Here is a 17,068-nt window from a genome sequence, read left to right on the forward strand (position 1 = left end):
AATTTGATTGCATTGTTGTTCATTGACACTGGGTTCTAACCCCGGCCAGGGTGAGACCGCTGCTCCGCACCGCTCTCCAGTAGAGGCCGCCAGTGAACCATGGATGTATTAAGAGAACGCCATGCACAAAGAATTTCTAATAAGGGAGACGGGCTTTGCCACGAACGTCTTTAACTGTCACTGGCGACGTACACGCTGAACTTTGTTATCTCTTCCGGAGCGTCAGCCGAGTGTCTGCAGCGCTGCCCTCTTGCGGCTGCAGACACACCCGCAGCTTCTGCTCTATGAATCTGCAGAGCAGCTGCTGATTTCATCTTCTTTTTTTTGTTCCATTCTTACACAGTTGATCATTTTTCATGTGACTTTTGTTTTTACTCTGTAACGGATGCGATATATATATATATATATATAATTACCAATTATTAAAAAATACTCAAAATAGTAAAAAAACAAACAACAACAACAACAACATAAACATTGTTACAGTAATGCGAGTAACTGTAATTTCGTTTACGTTTTAGTGGCAATAACAGAGACAATAGTCACAGCTGTATTAGAGCGTCCAGCCAATGAGAATTAAAAGTATGTAAATCCATGAAAGATGTTTGGACTCTATTGATTGATAGATAAGATAAATCTGATGATTTCCCTGGAAATCCGGAATTCACCATTTGAAACTTGCATCAGAGGGATACTCCAGCTATTGAGTAGCCTAGGTTATTAAAATCAGGGACGTCCTCTAGCTCACCCAGTAAGAGCGTTCGCCCCATGTAGGCTGAGTCCTTTGCAGCGGCGCGGGTTTGAATCTAACCTGCTGCCCTTTGCTGTGTGTCATTGCCCATCTCTTTCCTGTCTATCCACTGTCTAATAAAGGGGAAAGCCCTTAAAAAAAAGGATCAAAATCTAAGCAGCAGAGGCCAAGCTACACTTCAACTCAAGAGAACATTTCTTTAATACGTCTCTACCTCCTAAATGCCCAATACTTTTAAACTCCACACCCTAAGTTTGTAAAGCAGTCCATTTTTGGGGAGCCCTGGTGGCCCAGGGGTTACAGTATTAGTCGTCAACCATAAATCACAACATCCCTGGTTTGTGTCCGCCTGGGGACCTTTGAGCGTGTCAGTCCCCAAATCTCCCCTCATTTCCTGTTATCTCTCTACTATCAGGTATCCAATAAAGGCATAAAAGTCCCCATGAAGTAATTAAAAACATTTTTAGCAGTCCTCTTCATAATGAGTAAACTGAACTTTGTGTCTAAAATCTGTGCAGTGCACCTTTAAAACCGGACTTGATGATGTTAACGTTGTCTAAGTCAACATTTCAAAACCATACTCAGACGGAGGATTGCCTGTTATTGTCTTAATTAAGAATCGTATGGCAGCCGGGGATATGAGATTTCCTCAATAAAAAACAATAACAATACGTAGTGACGCATGATGTCGTCTCTATGGACGAGTCTCTCCCAGTGAAAATGAAGCACAGTTGATCTCTTCAAACATGCATGCTCCAAAGACGTATGAAACGAGATTATACTTTGTCAGATTAGTCACAGAAACCAGGTTGGCCATGATGCAACTGTAAGAAGGTGATCCACAGAAATCAAGGTGACATATTTTTTTTTGTCTCATCTGAATCAAAGCTCTCTAAAGAGGGCCCATGCCCATGATTATACTTGTTGTGCGTCACTTAAAATGCTCTATGAGATTTAGAAACAAACTAAAAACCCATAGAAAAGTCACGCATTTGAAGGTGGAATGTATCAGAGGTTAACACCAGACTCAACACACAACACTGAGTTAGCGGCAGTGAGCAGTGCAAACCCTGAAATGACGTACAGAACTGCTACCCTGTTGTGTCTCATGGAAATACAGTGGTCTGTCATTACGGGGGCTCTTTGTGACTCAACCATTTCATATGCAAATGTTGTGCCTCTGTTTTCTTTTGATTCAGCATCCACATTAGCTGTGGGTTAGAGTAGACTATGTGCAAACAAGGGGCTGTTCAGGTGTAATTGCCTTTCAGGCCTAATTGTCCCGGGCTTTTCTTGCTTTAAGAAGCACCTGCGCGTGGATCAAAGCATTTGATGTGTGTGTCAGCTTCGTTTCAAGTGGGTGTCCTTACAGCACACAGATTGTCAAGTAATTGCCTCTCCAGAAATTTCTATGGCCAGAGTGTTGAAAAAAGAGCTCACCTTTCATTACAATAGGACATTTAAATGGCTAAGTTAGTAAAGATCATGAAAAGGTTTAATAACGTGTAAGCAGGAGATAGAAAATAAATGACACTGCTAACAAAACGCATGATGAAAAAGTGAGGCATATTGACACGTCCATATATTTCAGGTTAGGATGTGCAACATATTTCACACATATTCCATTGCACTTGAAATTTCAATTGTCAATTTGCTGGCATTTATAAATAATGAGCAATTTTTTTTTTTTTTCATCTGCTTGCTTTTTGACCATGAGTGTTACTTACAACCTTCAGCATTTTAGTCCTTATAAATTGAAACTCATCTGAGGTCAGAGGTCACATGTGTGTTGTCCTCCTGCTTAATAAATCCAGAAACAAGCTGCCAAGTCAATTGGCTAACCAATAAAGCGCTCCCTTCAAAGCAGATGGTTGTATTTGCAAAGCATCGGGCAAAGACCTGACGCGCCTGCCTGTCCTGCCCTCCTCCTCCTCCTCCTCCTCCTCCTCCTCCTCCTCCTCCTCGGTGATATCAAAGAAGCATGTGCACATCACAAGGATATTTTTAGACCAATAGTAATCCAGATGTCTAATAAAAATGGAAATGAAAGGCTCATGTAAATATCAAATGTAAATATTAAAGCTTTAATTGTATTGAACATGTGTGGTTTTTTCTTAGAATGTAACACTGTTTGTAAAACTTTACATGACATCTTAGTTCCAACTGTAGAACAACTGAAGAAATATATGTTCAATTCAAACTATTCCATCTGCCCTGGCATGCTCAACTGTTATTCTTCCCGCCATTGTTTTGCACATTTACTGATCTACATCACTATCTAGACCACAATTTGCACTAACTGTATACTGACTCTTTACTACATTTCAGCATTTATATAGACTGTCTATTCATTTATATTGTGTTATTACCATATCACTTTTGAATATCCATCGACTTACTTATACCTCACTTTGGCCGACTTTGTAATGCCTACTTAATCTGTATTTTATGTAGCCTATTGTATTCTGTATTTCTGTACTGTATTGAATGTAAAACTGTATGTTGTCTTGCACGCTTATGCTTTATTCTTGGCCAGGTCGCCGTTACAAATGAGAATCTGTTCTCAACGGCCTACCTGGTTAAATAAAGGTTAAATAAAAAATTAAAATACATTTTTTTTTAAATCATCTTTGATTAATCAGATATTTAATGTGAAACAGCTGCAAAATATTGAATACTTGAGGTGAAAAGAGACCTCGTTATTGTTCTATTACATATAGCAAATCTGGAAGATTCCAAATGCAATGCATAATTATGTTTGGAGGGGAGGGTTCTAGCAGCATAGGGTGTAGAGGTATAAATGGAGCCTGGATACAGTTGGAGCAGACAGAATAACACTGAATCACATCTGTGCAATATAGTTTTTCAGTTTCTTTTGAGCTTTTGCTGCTAAAGAAACCACATCTTTGATTAAAGAGATACTGAAGCAAAGTATTTCCTACCCAGACCAAGAAATGGATACCTGGAAGATCCAGCTCGTTGTTGTGACTTTTTGTGCTTTGGTGCAAACCTATCAGGCACTGTCTTCTAGTGTGGAAGAGGAGAGAGGGTTATCTAAAGACTGGCAGGTGAGCATCCTTGATTTAATGTTCTTATCAGAAATTAGAGAGAATACAACAAGGACGTATTTTACATGCTCTGTGATTTGATGACAATGTAGGGAATATTTATAAACCAAAAATATATATATTCAAATCATTTTCTTATTCATTTCTTAATTTTTACTATAATAAGATATCAAATTGTTATGGATTTTTGTGGCAGGATGAATCACTGGAGGCAGGTCTGACCCCCCCGATGGCCAGTCTGATGAAAAGATCTAAAGCCCTCCGCTTCTATGGACTCATGGGGAAACGCTCAGGTGGCGTCTCACCTCATCTCTGTATTAAAAAACACATTTTTAAAATGGATTCTTTTCTAGGGCTCATTACACTTTATACGTCTGTAGTAATGAATATGAAAATACTGGTACATGACTTTAAGTACATTGGTAACTTTTGTTTCTTTTTGTCCCTCACAGGTATAAGGAACCCTTTTAAAGTAAATAGACGTAAGTAGCTTTCACACTGTGTAATGTTGTTTAAAAACTAGCAATCCTCTCTTAACTGCAAATATGTCTTTGAAAAATCATGACCGGCACAATCAGACTGCTGATACATATATACATATATATATATATATATATATATATATAAATAAACGTTTCAATTTAAATAATCAAATCTCACATTTTTAGGAAACAAGGGAGAGATGTTTGTGGGTCTGATGGGGAGAAGCATTTCCAGTGGCAGTAAGCACAAATACCAACACACACCTAACTCATTTCAAAATATCAAAGCAGCTTTATTGATATTAAAAATATGTAATTGCTAATACACATTTAACAGCCATGATTAAAAGTACAAGGCAAAGACAGTCCCATTAAAATGTCAAGTTAAAATACTTTGTTTATTACAGAATCGTTAACCAGAATATTTCCATCTGCAACAACCACTGCCATCGATGTTTCGGAGAAACCACACAAGCAAGGTATGATTGTACCAGTAAAAAAACCTGAGGTCGTTTTATTTCTATGTGCATTCTTACAGTGGCATTGTTGTCTGCATTCTTTTTTTTTTTTTTTAAATATTCTCAGCAAATCAAAATATCTTTTTTTTGTTGCCATTATTCCATTATTTGGCAGGTTCATCAGAGGAATGGTTCCAAATCCTGTATTGATGGAGCTAGAAAAAAAAAGTACACATTTTTATGATCTATACAATTTTACACCAACCAAAGAAGACGTTACCATACATCATACTCCTCAAAATACACTCTGCTTACGGTTTCAATTCATGCTAACAATTATTGTATTAAGCCCAAACAAAAACTACCATCTTCAAAACGCACATTTCTTGAATGGAATAAAAAATAATGCAGCTAGATGTAGGCATGTACTCTTTTTTTCTTTTTTTTCTTCTTTTTTGCATGAGGAAAGCAAAACATTCATGTTTTCCACCACACTGGACCGTTAATCATTTAACATTCAAAGCTTAGTACATGTAGGCAACTTTCTTAACAAATAGGACAAAGAGATTCTCTACTATTATTAATTGTTTGACAAAGTTTAAGTCAAGAATCATTGGACTTGGAACGCATGGTGCTTAAAATCTAAATGAAAGTAAAATATAAAAGTAAAAAAAAGTTTAGTGACAGAAATAAAAATGGGGGTAAAATCATGAAGGAAAGAATCAACACTGGTCTTTATTGACAGTTGGAAGGTCTAGGCTACTTGTGGCTGGTGAGGCTGAGGTCGAGTTGACTCAGTAGCCTGAGGATCTTAGTGCTCATGTCCCTTTGGGAGGAGTCCATTTTAGTGAGCTCGGGTCGATGGTTTTGTTGCTATTGCCTCGCTTGATCTCCTTCGCTCTCCACTCATCAATCAGGTCCTAGGAGAGGGAGAACAAAGTCACAAACCAGACTGTCAAATACAGTCATTACATTTAAGTGAAGCTGCGTTACTGTCATTTTTCAACACAGGTAAAAAAACACACACACACACACGCGCTAGGACTGGTATATGGAGGAGGACAAAAATTAATAAAATCGATAATCATTACAGCATCATCTTGAAATCTCCAGGTCCAGCATTTACCAAAACTTTAAACCTTAAATGATTTGTTTGACTGGAGGAAAACGTTCAAGTATTTAAAATTGAACTTTTCAGTGAGATGTGGGAATTCTGTCAACGTGATCTCTTAAGCATTGTCAAAATAATATCATTTAGAGAGATAAACTTCAACAGGAAGAAAAAAACAAACAAAAAAACCACAGACACTACACAGGCCAAAGGTCCGACATCTTACCTGACGCTTTAACACCAAGTGCTTTCCCTTCCAATACTTCAGCATCTGAAGAGACTGCAGGGTGCTCACTATGTCCACCGGATTGACAGCCGTTTCCTGACTGATCTCTGTGCATCAACAAATATTACATCAGTAAATATGATTTGTGTATGCATGTATGTGTACCTCCTGTTAAAGCAATCTTTTCATGTGTTAATAAACCTTTCTCAACCGAGCCAAACGTTGCATGTTATGAACACATTTTGTATTGTATCTGAACAAGTGGGAGAAGAAGGCAAGTGGGCAGCCTGCTTGCATTCTGTGTTCTCACTCACCTTTGATGGAGATCTCCTTGCCCTGGAAATTGTACATGTATCTGAGTAACACTTCCTTCCAGTAGCTACGGTAACTGATGAGGCCCAGGTCAGACAGAGGCCTCTCGGGGGAGCCCACCTTCTCCTCCACTTTGGACAGCAGGTAGCCTAAACAAAGCACACAGGGCAGTCAGAAAGAGCAGTTTAATAAAAAAAAATTAAAAAAAAATGCATTACATTAAAAATCCATATTTCAGTCTATTCAAACAATATCGATTTCCTCCCAAAATACCAAAATGTCATCAAATTAAAACATAATTTAATCATGAATAAATCTGGAGGTAAATAATGTAGTGGCTCATGAATCTACATACAAACTGCATAATGTGCTTCAGCTAATGCAATCTATTGCAACAGTTCCGGGATAAATAGTACTCAACTGAAGCTTATATTAGACATTAAGTAAGCAAGAACTGAATCAAGAGTCAACTATTATTTTTGCGTTCACATATACTTTACCGTGGTCATTTTTTCTAGCATGGAAATAACACATTTTGTGTACTCTTACTGATTAGGACAGTCTAGACTCATTTTAATCAATTTGGCAAAGTAGACAATTGACAAAATGAGAGAGAAATCGGTGAATATATACATACTGAAGTCAATGAGCATCTTGCCAAAGCCCTGCCTCATGTACTGTGGCATTGTCAGGATACAGGATACATTGTAGTTGAGGAAGGAATTCTTCTCCTGGAAGTGATAAAGAAAAAAAGAAGAAAAAAAGCATTCCTGTTACTTCTGTATACAAGAATTTAATTTATACAATATTTCATTCTTATATGCTGTATATAGACAACATAAATATAAACTTGTTTTTCCTTTTACCTTGGAAAAGTATCCCACTAAATGGCAGCCGGTGTTGTCGGCCTCAGTCATGACGTAGAAGAGAAACGGCTCCACGTCGTAGTACAGCGTTTTGTGGTCCAAGAAGAGCTTGGCGAGTAAACACAGGTTCTGGCAGTAGATCTGGGGAGAAAATGCCACTTATTAGTAAGATCATGTCACTGTCTGTGATGCTTGCTTTACAGATGTCTGTGTAACCAATCTCAAAATACTGACAAAACCAGAGGGAGTAAAGGTAGGCAAAGTGTGTCCCTACCTTGTTCTTTTTGCCATCTACTTCAAACACAGATATACCCCCCTTTCTGTACACCTCATCTCCTGGAGGATGCTTCCACACACACTTAGCCTGAAAAGACACATAATAAAAACACACAGCAATGTAATTACCTAAGAACTCAGGGACTACAAACACATGTGTTAAATACATGTATTTGAAGGCCATAATGCAGTGTTGATAGGCATGATATGAAATATAAATACAATTCCATATGCAAATGTCCGGGGAAGAGAATTGTTTTTTAATCAACTTAAAATTCATATTTTCTGTTATGGAGGACCCAGTCTATTTTAACATTCCAGACATTTTTAACTTAGCTTTTATGAACTATCAGTGAGTTGGTCAGATATCAGACTTTTTCAAGCAGGAAGAACAAAAAAAAAAAAATCAAATAAACTATTTAAAACATTTTTTATTTGGTGTAACAATAATGGCGCATCAGAGACTTGGAAGACTTCAGTCATTGACTCTCACCATGTGTCGCCTGAGAATGGTCTGGCTCTTCATGTACTTGAGGCAGAATTCGCAGACGTAGAGGCGCCCCAGGCGTGCGTACTCCTCAGGATAGGGCGAGTGGTACCAGGTGTCCAGCTCGTAGCGGCCAAACAGGATGGTCTTTATCATGTTACTGCCCTCAGTGATCTGACCCTGGATACGCAGCTTCTCCTGCAGGAGGGAAGTACATAGTGTTACCGCTGGTCTTAGCATCAACCTGTGTGATAAGGTAATTATAGTATACTAAAATATTAACGCAAGAGTAGTCGCGCATTGCCAGACCTTCCTCCACAGCGCTGCGGAGGGTCTGGCAAGTCCACACAGCATTCCGGGATGGGAGAGAAACGTGCTCTGGTTTATTGGCATTTCTTTAAACCAATCGCAATCGTCTTGGACGGTGCTAAGCGCTGCAAGGAGCCCCGCTTCAAAATAGCCTCAGGAAGGAACTTGTTTGATTGGAACGTGTACGTTCAAAAGTTGTTTTAGTCGTGCAACAGAAAACTCAGATTGGACATATAGTCTAGCTAGCTGTCTGGATTTACCCTGCAGAGATCTGAGGAGCAGTTAACCATAGTCCTCATAAATCCACCAGAGGTTAGAATTCCAACACAAAGAAAGGGTAAGGTAACAGACATCCGGATGAAAAGAAGGACATACGGCGGAATTTCCGGCATCAGCGGAGCAATCCCGGCAGTGGAAGGTCATGAATATAGACTAACGCAAGAGTGACACTGATGGAGATATGAAACAGGCATTACCAGATCTTCAGATGCACGGGCCTGGGCTTTTCTGAAGAGCTCCAGGTCATATTCACTGGTGATGTTCTCCAGCAGAGGCTCTCTGGTGTTGCTGTGTGTCTGCCGATGCTCCTGTGGACCAGACAGAGAAACGCAGATGAGACAATGTACCATCCAATATACAAGTATGCCACCTGAGTGGCAGTTGTAATAGTGACACATGGGGTTGAGTGCACAGCAGCAAGTGAACAACTGCCAGCGATGTACCATGTGCTTTTCTTTCTGCTCCTTCTGAAGGCCAGAGCTTCGGCCCTTCCTCATCTCAGACACCTGCTCTTTGTATCTGCTCTGTTTCGATGTTGGTGTCTGAAAATCAGATAGAAACACATTAACTTTCATGGTAATATCAAACCTACCAGTGTTTCCCCTACCATTGTTTTAAAAACGACCCCTGCCCACCCTGAAAGAATGACAAAATTATATAATGATGCTACATATTCCACAGGACGCATAAGATAAAGCTGTTTTCACACATACAGGCAATTCGCTTCTCGTTCCTCGCCTTAAAAGTTCAATTAATTTTAACTTAACGGGCTGGCTACATTCCACGCGTAACGTATGCGGAGTGGGTGTTCCAACACTACGCTTTCACTATAACCAATGAAACTGGCTACACCGGGCACGAGAGCAGTGCTCTACAAGCTTAAAAATAGGACAGTCTTATATTTATATTTTTTACGCGAGGTGTGTGCGGCCCTTTACACAGAAATAGATCATAAAGTCTCATTATTTCTTTTAAATTAAACTATCGATATACAGGAAACGACTTAATGACTGTGAATGAGCGTATTGGCAGTTTCATTTTGAGAGTTTCTGTTTTTATTTCTCGTTTCCCTCACCTACGTCCTCTGATAACAGCTGACAGTAAATTGACGTTTTCACAGCGCTGTGCCGGCTCCAAAAAACTGAGCAAACAACAACAATCTCAAAGCAAAAGCTCTCAGTCTCACCTGTGACTCACACAATCCTACGCTGTGTGTGCGCAGCTGGTGTAGCCAGTTAAAACATACATTCTGCGGCACATACGCTCCGCTAACGGTCCGCATACGTTGCTCAACAACTTTTTGGGGGAAGAGTCACCACCCCCCCATGGAAAAAAATCCTAGGGGAAACACTGCTATAACAACCATATTTGTAATTTGATCACATATTTTCAGTTAATTAGACTATGCGGCAGACCACCTGCAGACTATCAATTGTGCGGGCCTACATAACATCAATATGCTACCTGTTAGAAATAATTAATGTGATGCCAGCCATTGCAAAAAGAGTACCTGGTGACGAGTTGCGTGGCGCGAGTTGTTTTCTTCCTGCCCCTTCACCTCCTCCTCTTGTTTCTCACGGCTGATGGCTTTCACCTGTAACGAAGATGCAGTTCAAACTGTCAAATGTTTTCTCATGTGTTGCTAGGCCTTACAAACTTATTGCACGATACTGCTCTTCTAATTGTTTCTATATTCTAACGGTTAAATATTTAAAAAAACAAAACAGTTCTTGACTTATGTGTCTGACCCTGATATTAAATACCCATTAATTAAACTGATTTATGTAACTCAATGTTGACACTCCAAAAGGCATTATCTAAAAAATTATTTTATATATATATATATATATATCACACACATCATGAAGAGAAAAATAAATCATGGAAGGTGAAGAACAGGCGTGTTGAGTAGCCAAGCACAACAAAGCTAACAAAAACACAATTAACACTATTAGGGCTGCAACTAACGATTATTTTCATCGGCGATTAATCCGTTGATTATTTTCTCGATTAATCGATTAGTTGTTTGATCTATAAATTGTCGAAACATGGTGAAAAATGTGAATCAGTGTTTCCCAAAGCCCAATATGACGTCCTCAAATGTCTTGTTCTGTCCACAACTCAAAGATATTCAGTTAACTGTCACAGAGGAGAGACAAAACTAGAAAATACTCCCATTTAAGAAGCTGGAATCAGAGAAATCGTACTTCCTTACGTTTTTTTCCCAAACCAATTAATCGATTATCAAAATAGTTGGCGATTAATTTAATAGTTGACAACTAATCGATTAATCTTTGCACCTCTAAACAATATCATATAATATCAATACAGTGAGATAAACAGTGTTGGCTATCTTCATCATAGCTACTGACAGAAGACAAGCCAGACACTCACCTTGCACTCATCCGCAGAGAGATTGTGGTAAAGAGGGCAACCTGATACAGCAAAATGACGTTCATGTTTTCCTGTAAGGTGACCTGGGCAGTTTGAGAAAAGGAGGACATTAATATTAATACAATTACATTATGATAGTACAAAATGTCCCTAAATAAATATATATATAAAATATCAAAATTCAGTATATGGAAATAAATCAGGGATTCCACTGATGAACATTTGTACACAATTTACACAAGGGCAGGGTTTTTACCGAGTGAATTGCATCCCGGCGTAGGGCATTTCATGTTGAAGTTGTAGGTCTCGTGACAGCGGCGGCGCTTGGGTCGATGGGAGAGGTCCTTATCGGAGTCTCTGCTGGCTTGATCTTTAGCCTGGCTCTCATCATGGGAGGCATTGGGGCTGGAGATGTCCAGCTCAGATTCAGAAGAGGGAGCATTTCCTGTGGGCGTCAATGGTGGAGATTCATCATGGTCCGCAGCTCGCTTCAAATCCGGAGTATCTAAGGCAAAAGGAGTCAAACCACCACGTTGACTAAACAGCTGAGATGAAGCACACTGTAAAAACGTTATATTGTATTTATAGGATGTTGACCTACCCTGAGAGCTTTGGCTAAGGCGAGTAGAGGCTCTGGTGAGGCGCTGTCTCTTGGGCATGTTCCCATCACTTTCTGAACTATTGGTCTGTTCTCTTTCAGCGGAGGAGTCCGAGTCTTCAGTTCCATCTGAGCCACTCCCGACCATATGTCTCTAACAGGGAAAAACTCAAATGAGAGGCATCCTATACAAATTCCATAATCATGGTACAAAATGTAGAAGCTGATGTGCCATGGCAAGTGTCAGTGATGTGAATTAGACATGTCTATAGAGGTCTGTCGTACAAAGCACAATTGATGAGAATAGATTGCTAATAACTGTTCATTTTTAATGATGAAAAACAGCATTCCAAAAACTGGGACAACGGGATGCTTGTTTAACAAGACGGGCTTGCCCGCTGTTTTATCCAGCTACTCTATAATGATTATTTGAGAGAAAAGGCCAGACAGCTGATAGCTCGCTGTTAGCTGGGCTTGTACGTTAGCAGGCTTAACAGCTATGACTAACGTTTGCGGATAACTACTATATTCTACAACAGTTAACGTAGCATTTGATACTTTTTAAACTAGTCAAATAATGTAACAGTTGCTAGCCATAGTAGTGGCTACAAGACGATGCATTTAGTCTGGTTAGCACTTCAGCAACCTAATATTATTGTTAGCTTCATGTTAGCTAAGCCCGTTCTCTCAGACATACTGTGGCACCAAACTGCATTAACAAACCTCGTATCTTAAGATGTAGTGCTTAATGTTGCTTTACTTTCTAAGCATATTTACATATTATTGACAAAGTACGAAATATTGTGGTCTTATGGTAAGTTCGGCATACATATTACCCACAAAGCACAGTTTTCTTTCAATAATACCCAAGGTAAAGTTTTAGATTTGGTTCAGCTGCTCGTTACCGCCCACTAAGGTGTAACGTTACGTTAATGTTAATTGTCTTACTTTAACGTTAACTAAACATGTTGACAAAAGCAAAATATGACAACTAATAGAGTAGAATCAATGCTTAAATGCTGTTTGATGGACTGAACGTGTGCATAACAAATTCAATGTTTTGGCAACTGTTGAATTATTGAATGGAATATGGTGGAGCATTCTCCCCATCCGGAGAGTGGAGCTAACTTAGCTAACGTTACCCTCTTGTGCGACGTAGCTTCATTTGTTCTTACCTGTCGTCTACGAGGCATTGTCAGCTAAATGAGCGGTATTTCTTGCGGGTTTGAAGTCACAAATGGCAAAATTCCCCAAACGTTAGATTAAAAAAGACGAAAGAAAACTATTTATTGATTTTTAAGACTGAAGTTTATATGTACACAGCGTTGCCTGGGTCTCTCGCGCCACATTCCCCGCACAGACAGAACAGAGAATTGCATTTCCGGTGACAAATCTATGAGTGTGAGCCGCCACACCAGCAGGTGGCGCCTCTGTGTCGCACTATGGATTGGGTAGTTTCCTTATAATACATCCATGGTAGTTTCACTGTAACTATTTTATTTTTTTTGCCTTTTTTTTATGCAACAGTTACTTTGTATATATTTTTTTCTGTATTTATTGTTTATTATATATTAACGTGTAATATGTTTGTTTGTTTATGTATGCACCTATCACCAATTCGAATTCCAGATAAGTGTACTTTTTGTGGCAATAAAACATTTTCTGATTCTGATTCTGATAAATTTAGCAACACCTTTATAACAGATTCTGCCATTTTAACTGCATTCAAATTTGCATTATGCTTTTCTATTTAATGCAATGAAATATGACACAAATATAAAGATCCACAACTAGCTTTTTGTAAAGCTTTCAACCTTATCTAACAGTCTTCCTCGGTGGATGGAGTTTAAATGCTTAGATTATAAGGTTTGTTGTTGCTGTTTTTGTCAAACTAAGGTCGCCCTTAATTAATTAATGGTGGGTGTAGTGGTGTCAAGACACACAGTCTTAATTGCCAGTGTTGTACAACTCTTAACCTACCCACCAACCTTTTTTACATATAGGCTACAACAAAAATGTTGATGAATCCAAACTGATGCATTAGTTCCCTTACTTTCCTTGATGGAAATAAAGAAATTAAATGTGGTGGTGGTGATGGCGCAGTGAATATAACACATGCCTTTGGTGTGGGAGACATGGGTTTGATCCCCACAGTGATAAATCAACCAATGTGTCCCTGAGCAAGACACTTAACTCCTAGTTGCTCCAGAGGCGTACAACCTCTGATATATTGGCTTTGGATAAAAGCGTCAGCTAAATGACATGTAATGTAATAAAAATGTAGGTCAACCTCCTAAATACATTGGTGAGTTAGTTTTCTAATCACTTAATGTATTTACAAAGACAAAAAAAGAATTACACTAAATCTGAAAAAAACAACACAAATACTAGAGTACAGTAGAATTAACATCAGAGGTTTACTGGTTCAAAATGCTGTTTCTACATTTTCAGATGCCCCAGCCGTACTTCTCTGTTTTGTGTCTCCCTGCCCCCCACCTTCACCCTCTCAGCACCCAGTCGGGGGTGGCTGAAGTATTGGAGAACCCAGAAAGTGCATCTGTTTTCCCGAGAGTTCCACTGACAGACTATTAAGGGCAGGGGAAGGGGCTGTGGCATGATAGTCTCCCAGCAGCTGCTGATACCAGCTGCTCTATATATAGCCATCAGGGCCTGGCCACTACATTAGAGCACATAGCCCCAACGAACAAGCCACATGCTTTTAACTTTCTGGATATCAAAGAAATAAGAAAGTAGTTTCTGTACTACTGCGCAACAATTAGAATGAACAAGCCCAAAATTGTCAGACCCGAGGAAAGGTAAGTGCTGCCAGTCTTTCTTTTAGTAGGCCTACTAATAATGACCAACATGCTGTTTTACAATGATCATATATTTGATTTATAAGTATAACAGTTTTTTTCTGTTTCTGTCTTAACAGCCAGCCAGCACATGCTCTGTGGTTTGACAGAAAGAAATATGTTACCATCAACTTCATGGTTCATAAACCTAAAGATGTCCAGGTTGATATCCAGCCAGATAAAATGATTTTATGGTGAGTTTTAAATGAAGGTGTCATTTTGTTTCTCTGTTTGTGAATTGTCTTTCTTGCTCTCTATCTCTGTCTTGTGTAACACTTAATACAATGTTGCAAATTGTTTATTTTTTGTACTTAATTGTTCCCTTGACAACCCTGCCCTGTCATTACAACAGCTGCAAAAACGACTCAGATGATGTGATCTACAATGAGTTGCACTTCTATGAAACAGTTCAAATCAATGTAAGTATCCGACTTTTGTCATGATGACAACAAATGGAATATAACTTATTCCAAAATGTTTATGCTGAGATATACAGTCAGTGTGATGTTAAATATATATATAATATATATATATATATAATATATATATATATATATATATATATATATATATATATATGTATATATATATATATATATATGTTTTTATCCTCTCAACACTTTTTTAGGACTCCAGAGAAAGAGTCTATGACCGCACCATTAATATCTTGCTAAGGAAGTTGAAGCCTGATTATGCATGGCCTCAGCTCCAGAAGGATTTAGCTAAGGTAGGTGTGTGTGTGTGTGTGTGTGTGTGTGTGTGTGTGTGTGTGTGTGTGTGTGTGTGTGTGTGTGTGTTTTGGTCAATTGTATTCTATTGGAAAAGCATGGATTCTGTAGAAATGCAAATCAAGTTAAACCACGTGAGGTCCTGACGCCTCGGTTGAAAAGCTTTTGACACACTGTTGCTGCCTCATAATGAACACATACTAAATAAGAGACATGCTTGACTCCTGATATTTGCAAGTTTACATGACAATTCATCTAAAAGTGCTACTAAGTTGTCTGTAGGCAATACTATTTGAATATATGCCTATGAATATAAAGCAGGGTGCTGCTACATCCCCTCTCAACTTTACTTTGGCATATTACATTTTAAAATGTCTCCTTCTTTTTGCAGCCCAGCTGGATTACTGTAGACTTTGATAACTGGAGGGACTGGGAGCATGAAGAAGATGATGGTAAGGAAGAGTATGAAAGATACATGGAGGTGAGTAAATGCAATGTTTAAGAGCAGGAAACTGTGCATGTACTTTGAAATAGTCACATAATTTCTCTGGTTTGGATTTAAGTGTGTGTGTTTGTGTGTAAAGACTTGGGTTTTCTTTTTCAGATGATTCAAGAAATGGCTTCCAGTAATAAAGGACAAGCGCCAGATATGGGAGATCTTAGTGATGTAAGTGCAGAGAGTCCTAGTAGTTTGGGGGTTATGTTTAAAATGTAATATGACCTATTTTCCATTTGATCATTTAAATGTTGACGTTCACTTTCTTCTTTCTCTCCTTGTAGTCTGACTGAGACTCACAGTACCCTCTCTTCTGTGTTGGAGGTCACTATAACTTGATATGATACTCAAGACAATGCTATATGTTGCCTGAAGCTTGTAATATTTGCAGATGATTTTATATGTTATTGTCCAAAATACTGTTCTTATATATATGATATTTTCTATGAGATTATTTATTATCATATCATTGTCCACTGTATGCTGACATATCATTGTCAATTTGAATAAATGTAAATGTATCAAAATTACATATTGTACATTTAAACATCTCTTCTTGCTGAATGTAAACACCTGCAATTATGCTTATTGCCATGGATGACGCCAAAGGGAAAGAAATGGAGATCTTGGAGATCGTAACTTTAATATAAATTATAGTAAATATTAGCGCCTTTATCATCAATGTCTAAGAACTGCACTAGACTACCAAATGGCCACACAGTGCAGACACAGTCGGCCCTGTTGTTGCCTTTTGAAATTTATCCAAAATGTTTATGTTTGCAAAGCACACTTGAATTGATAGTGTCAACGTAAATGGGTCAAGTAATAGTAGAGCTGTAATGAGGCTGACAGCTTGTGTGTAATAACTGTTAACAACATTGATAGTAAGCAAAGAAGCTGCCAACAGAGACTTGTACAGCCTGCAAAGAATATTTTTTTTCTTTTGCCAAAACACAAAATATTTAGTTGAATGTTTAAAAAAAAGTATTAGTAATTTCCTAAATCAGCTGGTCAATGTAGTCTTTATCAAACAAACAGGAGGAAATAGTTTATTTGTTGGGAACTATTTTCAGCGGCGGATTAATCCACATGCGTGCTCTAGTAGCCTATGCATTTATTATTATCTTATTATTTATGTAGCCTACTTACATGGCCATGTCTGTTTGCTCCTGCAAAACAAAATTCCACTCGGGGAAAAAAAAAGTTAGGATGAAGAAGCTGATGGAATATCTGCACAGTATTGGATTATTATAGGCATGAATGTATTATATTATAGAATCTAAGAAAACAGTGTTTAAAATAAACAGTAGGGGGCAGCAATACGCTTTTGCACCGTCTTGTCTGCCAAACCAGAAGAAGAAGACAAGTCGGC

General features: G+C 38.5%; 3 protein-coding genes across 3 annotated transcripts; 2 read left to right on the top strand and 1 right to left on the bottom strand.

Annotated features, from left to right (window-relative positions):
- Positions 1 to 3,705: 3,705 nt before the first annotated feature.
- Positions 3,706 to 5,485, top strand: LOC144536452 (uncharacterized). Its single transcript, XM_078279599.1, has 5 exons — positions 3,706 to 3,819; positions 4,016 to 4,112; positions 4,272 to 4,301; positions 4,488 to 4,541; positions 4,709 to 5,485. The coding sequence occupies exons 1-5, from the start codon at positions 3,706 to 3,708 to the stop codon at positions 5,263 to 5,265; spliced, it is 852 nt and encodes a 283-aa protein (XP_078135725.1). The 3' UTR covers positions 5,266 to 5,485.
- On the bottom strand, positions 4,571 to 12,975 carry kat7b (K(lysine) acetyltransferase 7b). The gene is made up of 14 exons (XM_078279597.1): positions 12,793 to 12,975; positions 11,621 to 11,771; positions 11,276 to 11,524; positions 11,020 to 11,102; positions 10,136 to 10,219; positions 9,069 to 9,167; positions 8,823 to 8,933; positions 8,044 to 8,235; positions 7,549 to 7,638; positions 7,275 to 7,415; positions 7,046 to 7,139; positions 6,411 to 6,557; positions 6,097 to 6,203; positions 4,571 to 5,679 (listed from the first exon to the last, which is right to left on the bottom strand). The coding sequence occupies exons 1-14, from the start codon at positions 12,808 to 12,810 to the stop codon at positions 5,578 to 5,580; spliced, it is 1,668 nt and encodes a 555-aa protein (XP_078135723.1). The 5' UTR covers positions 12,811 to 12,975; the 3' UTR covers positions 4,571 to 5,577.
- A 1,423-nt stretch (positions 12,976 to 14,398) lies between these two features.
- ptges3l (prostaglandin E synthase 3 like) lies at positions 14,399 to 16,079 on the top strand. Its single transcript, XM_078279503.1, has 7 exons — positions 14,399 to 14,433; positions 14,553 to 14,666; positions 14,825 to 14,891; positions 15,101 to 15,199; positions 15,592 to 15,681; positions 15,805 to 15,867; positions 15,981 to 16,079. The coding sequence occupies exons 1-7, from the start codon at positions 14,399 to 14,401 to the stop codon at positions 15,987 to 15,989; spliced, it is 477 nt and encodes a 158-aa protein (XP_078135629.1). The 3' UTR covers positions 15,990 to 16,079.
- Positions 16,080 to 17,068: the final 989 nt, after the last annotated feature.

Source organism: Sander vitreus, chromosome 21 (genome assembly GCF_031162955.1).
Source record: "Sander vitreus isolate 19-12246 chromosome 21, sanVit1, whole genome shotgun sequence".
NCBI lineage: Eukaryota > Metazoa > Chordata > Actinopteri > Perciformes > Percidae > Sander > Sander vitreus.

What these genes read in the sequence shown, in the direction of transcription:
- LOC144536452 (XM_078279599.1), top strand. Translation starts at nt 3,706, where the DNA reads ATGGATACCTGGAAGATCCAGCTCGTTGTTGTGACTTTTTGTGCTTTG. An exon ending in CCCTTTTAAAGTAAATAGAC is followed by an intron (nt 4,302 to 4,487) that starts GTAAGTAGCTTT and finishes TCACATTTTTAG; the next exon opens with GAAACAAGGGAGAGATGTTT. An exon ending in GAGAAGCATTTCCAGTGGCA is followed by an intron (nt 4,542 to 4,708) that starts GTAAGCACAAAT and finishes TGTTTATTACAG; the next exon opens with AATCGTTAACCAGAATATTT.
- kat7b (XM_078279597.1), bottom strand. An exon ending in CCCGTGCATCTGAAGATCTG is followed by an intron (nt 8,236 to 8,822) that starts GTAATGCCTGTT and finishes TCCCTCCTGCAG; the next exon opens with GAGAAGCTGCGTATCCAGGG. An exon ending in ACTTGGTGTTAAAGCGTCAG is followed by an intron (nt 5,680 to 6,096) that starts GTAAGATGTCGG and finishes TCCCTCTCCTAG; the next exon opens with GACCTGATTGATGAGTGGAG.
- ptges3l (XM_078279503.1), top strand. Translation starts at nt 14,399, where the DNA reads ATGAACAAGCCCAAAATTGTCAGACCCGAGGAAAG. An exon ending in ATGAAACAGTTCAAATCAAT is followed by an intron (nt 14,892 to 15,100) that starts GTAAGTATCCGA and finishes ACACTTTTTTAG; the next exon opens with GACTCCAGAGAAAGAGTCTA. An exon ending in TCCAGAAGGATTTAGCTAAG is followed by an intron (nt 15,200 to 15,591) that starts GTAGGTGTGTGT and finishes TTCTTTTTGCAG; the next exon opens with CCCAGCTGGATTACTGTAGA.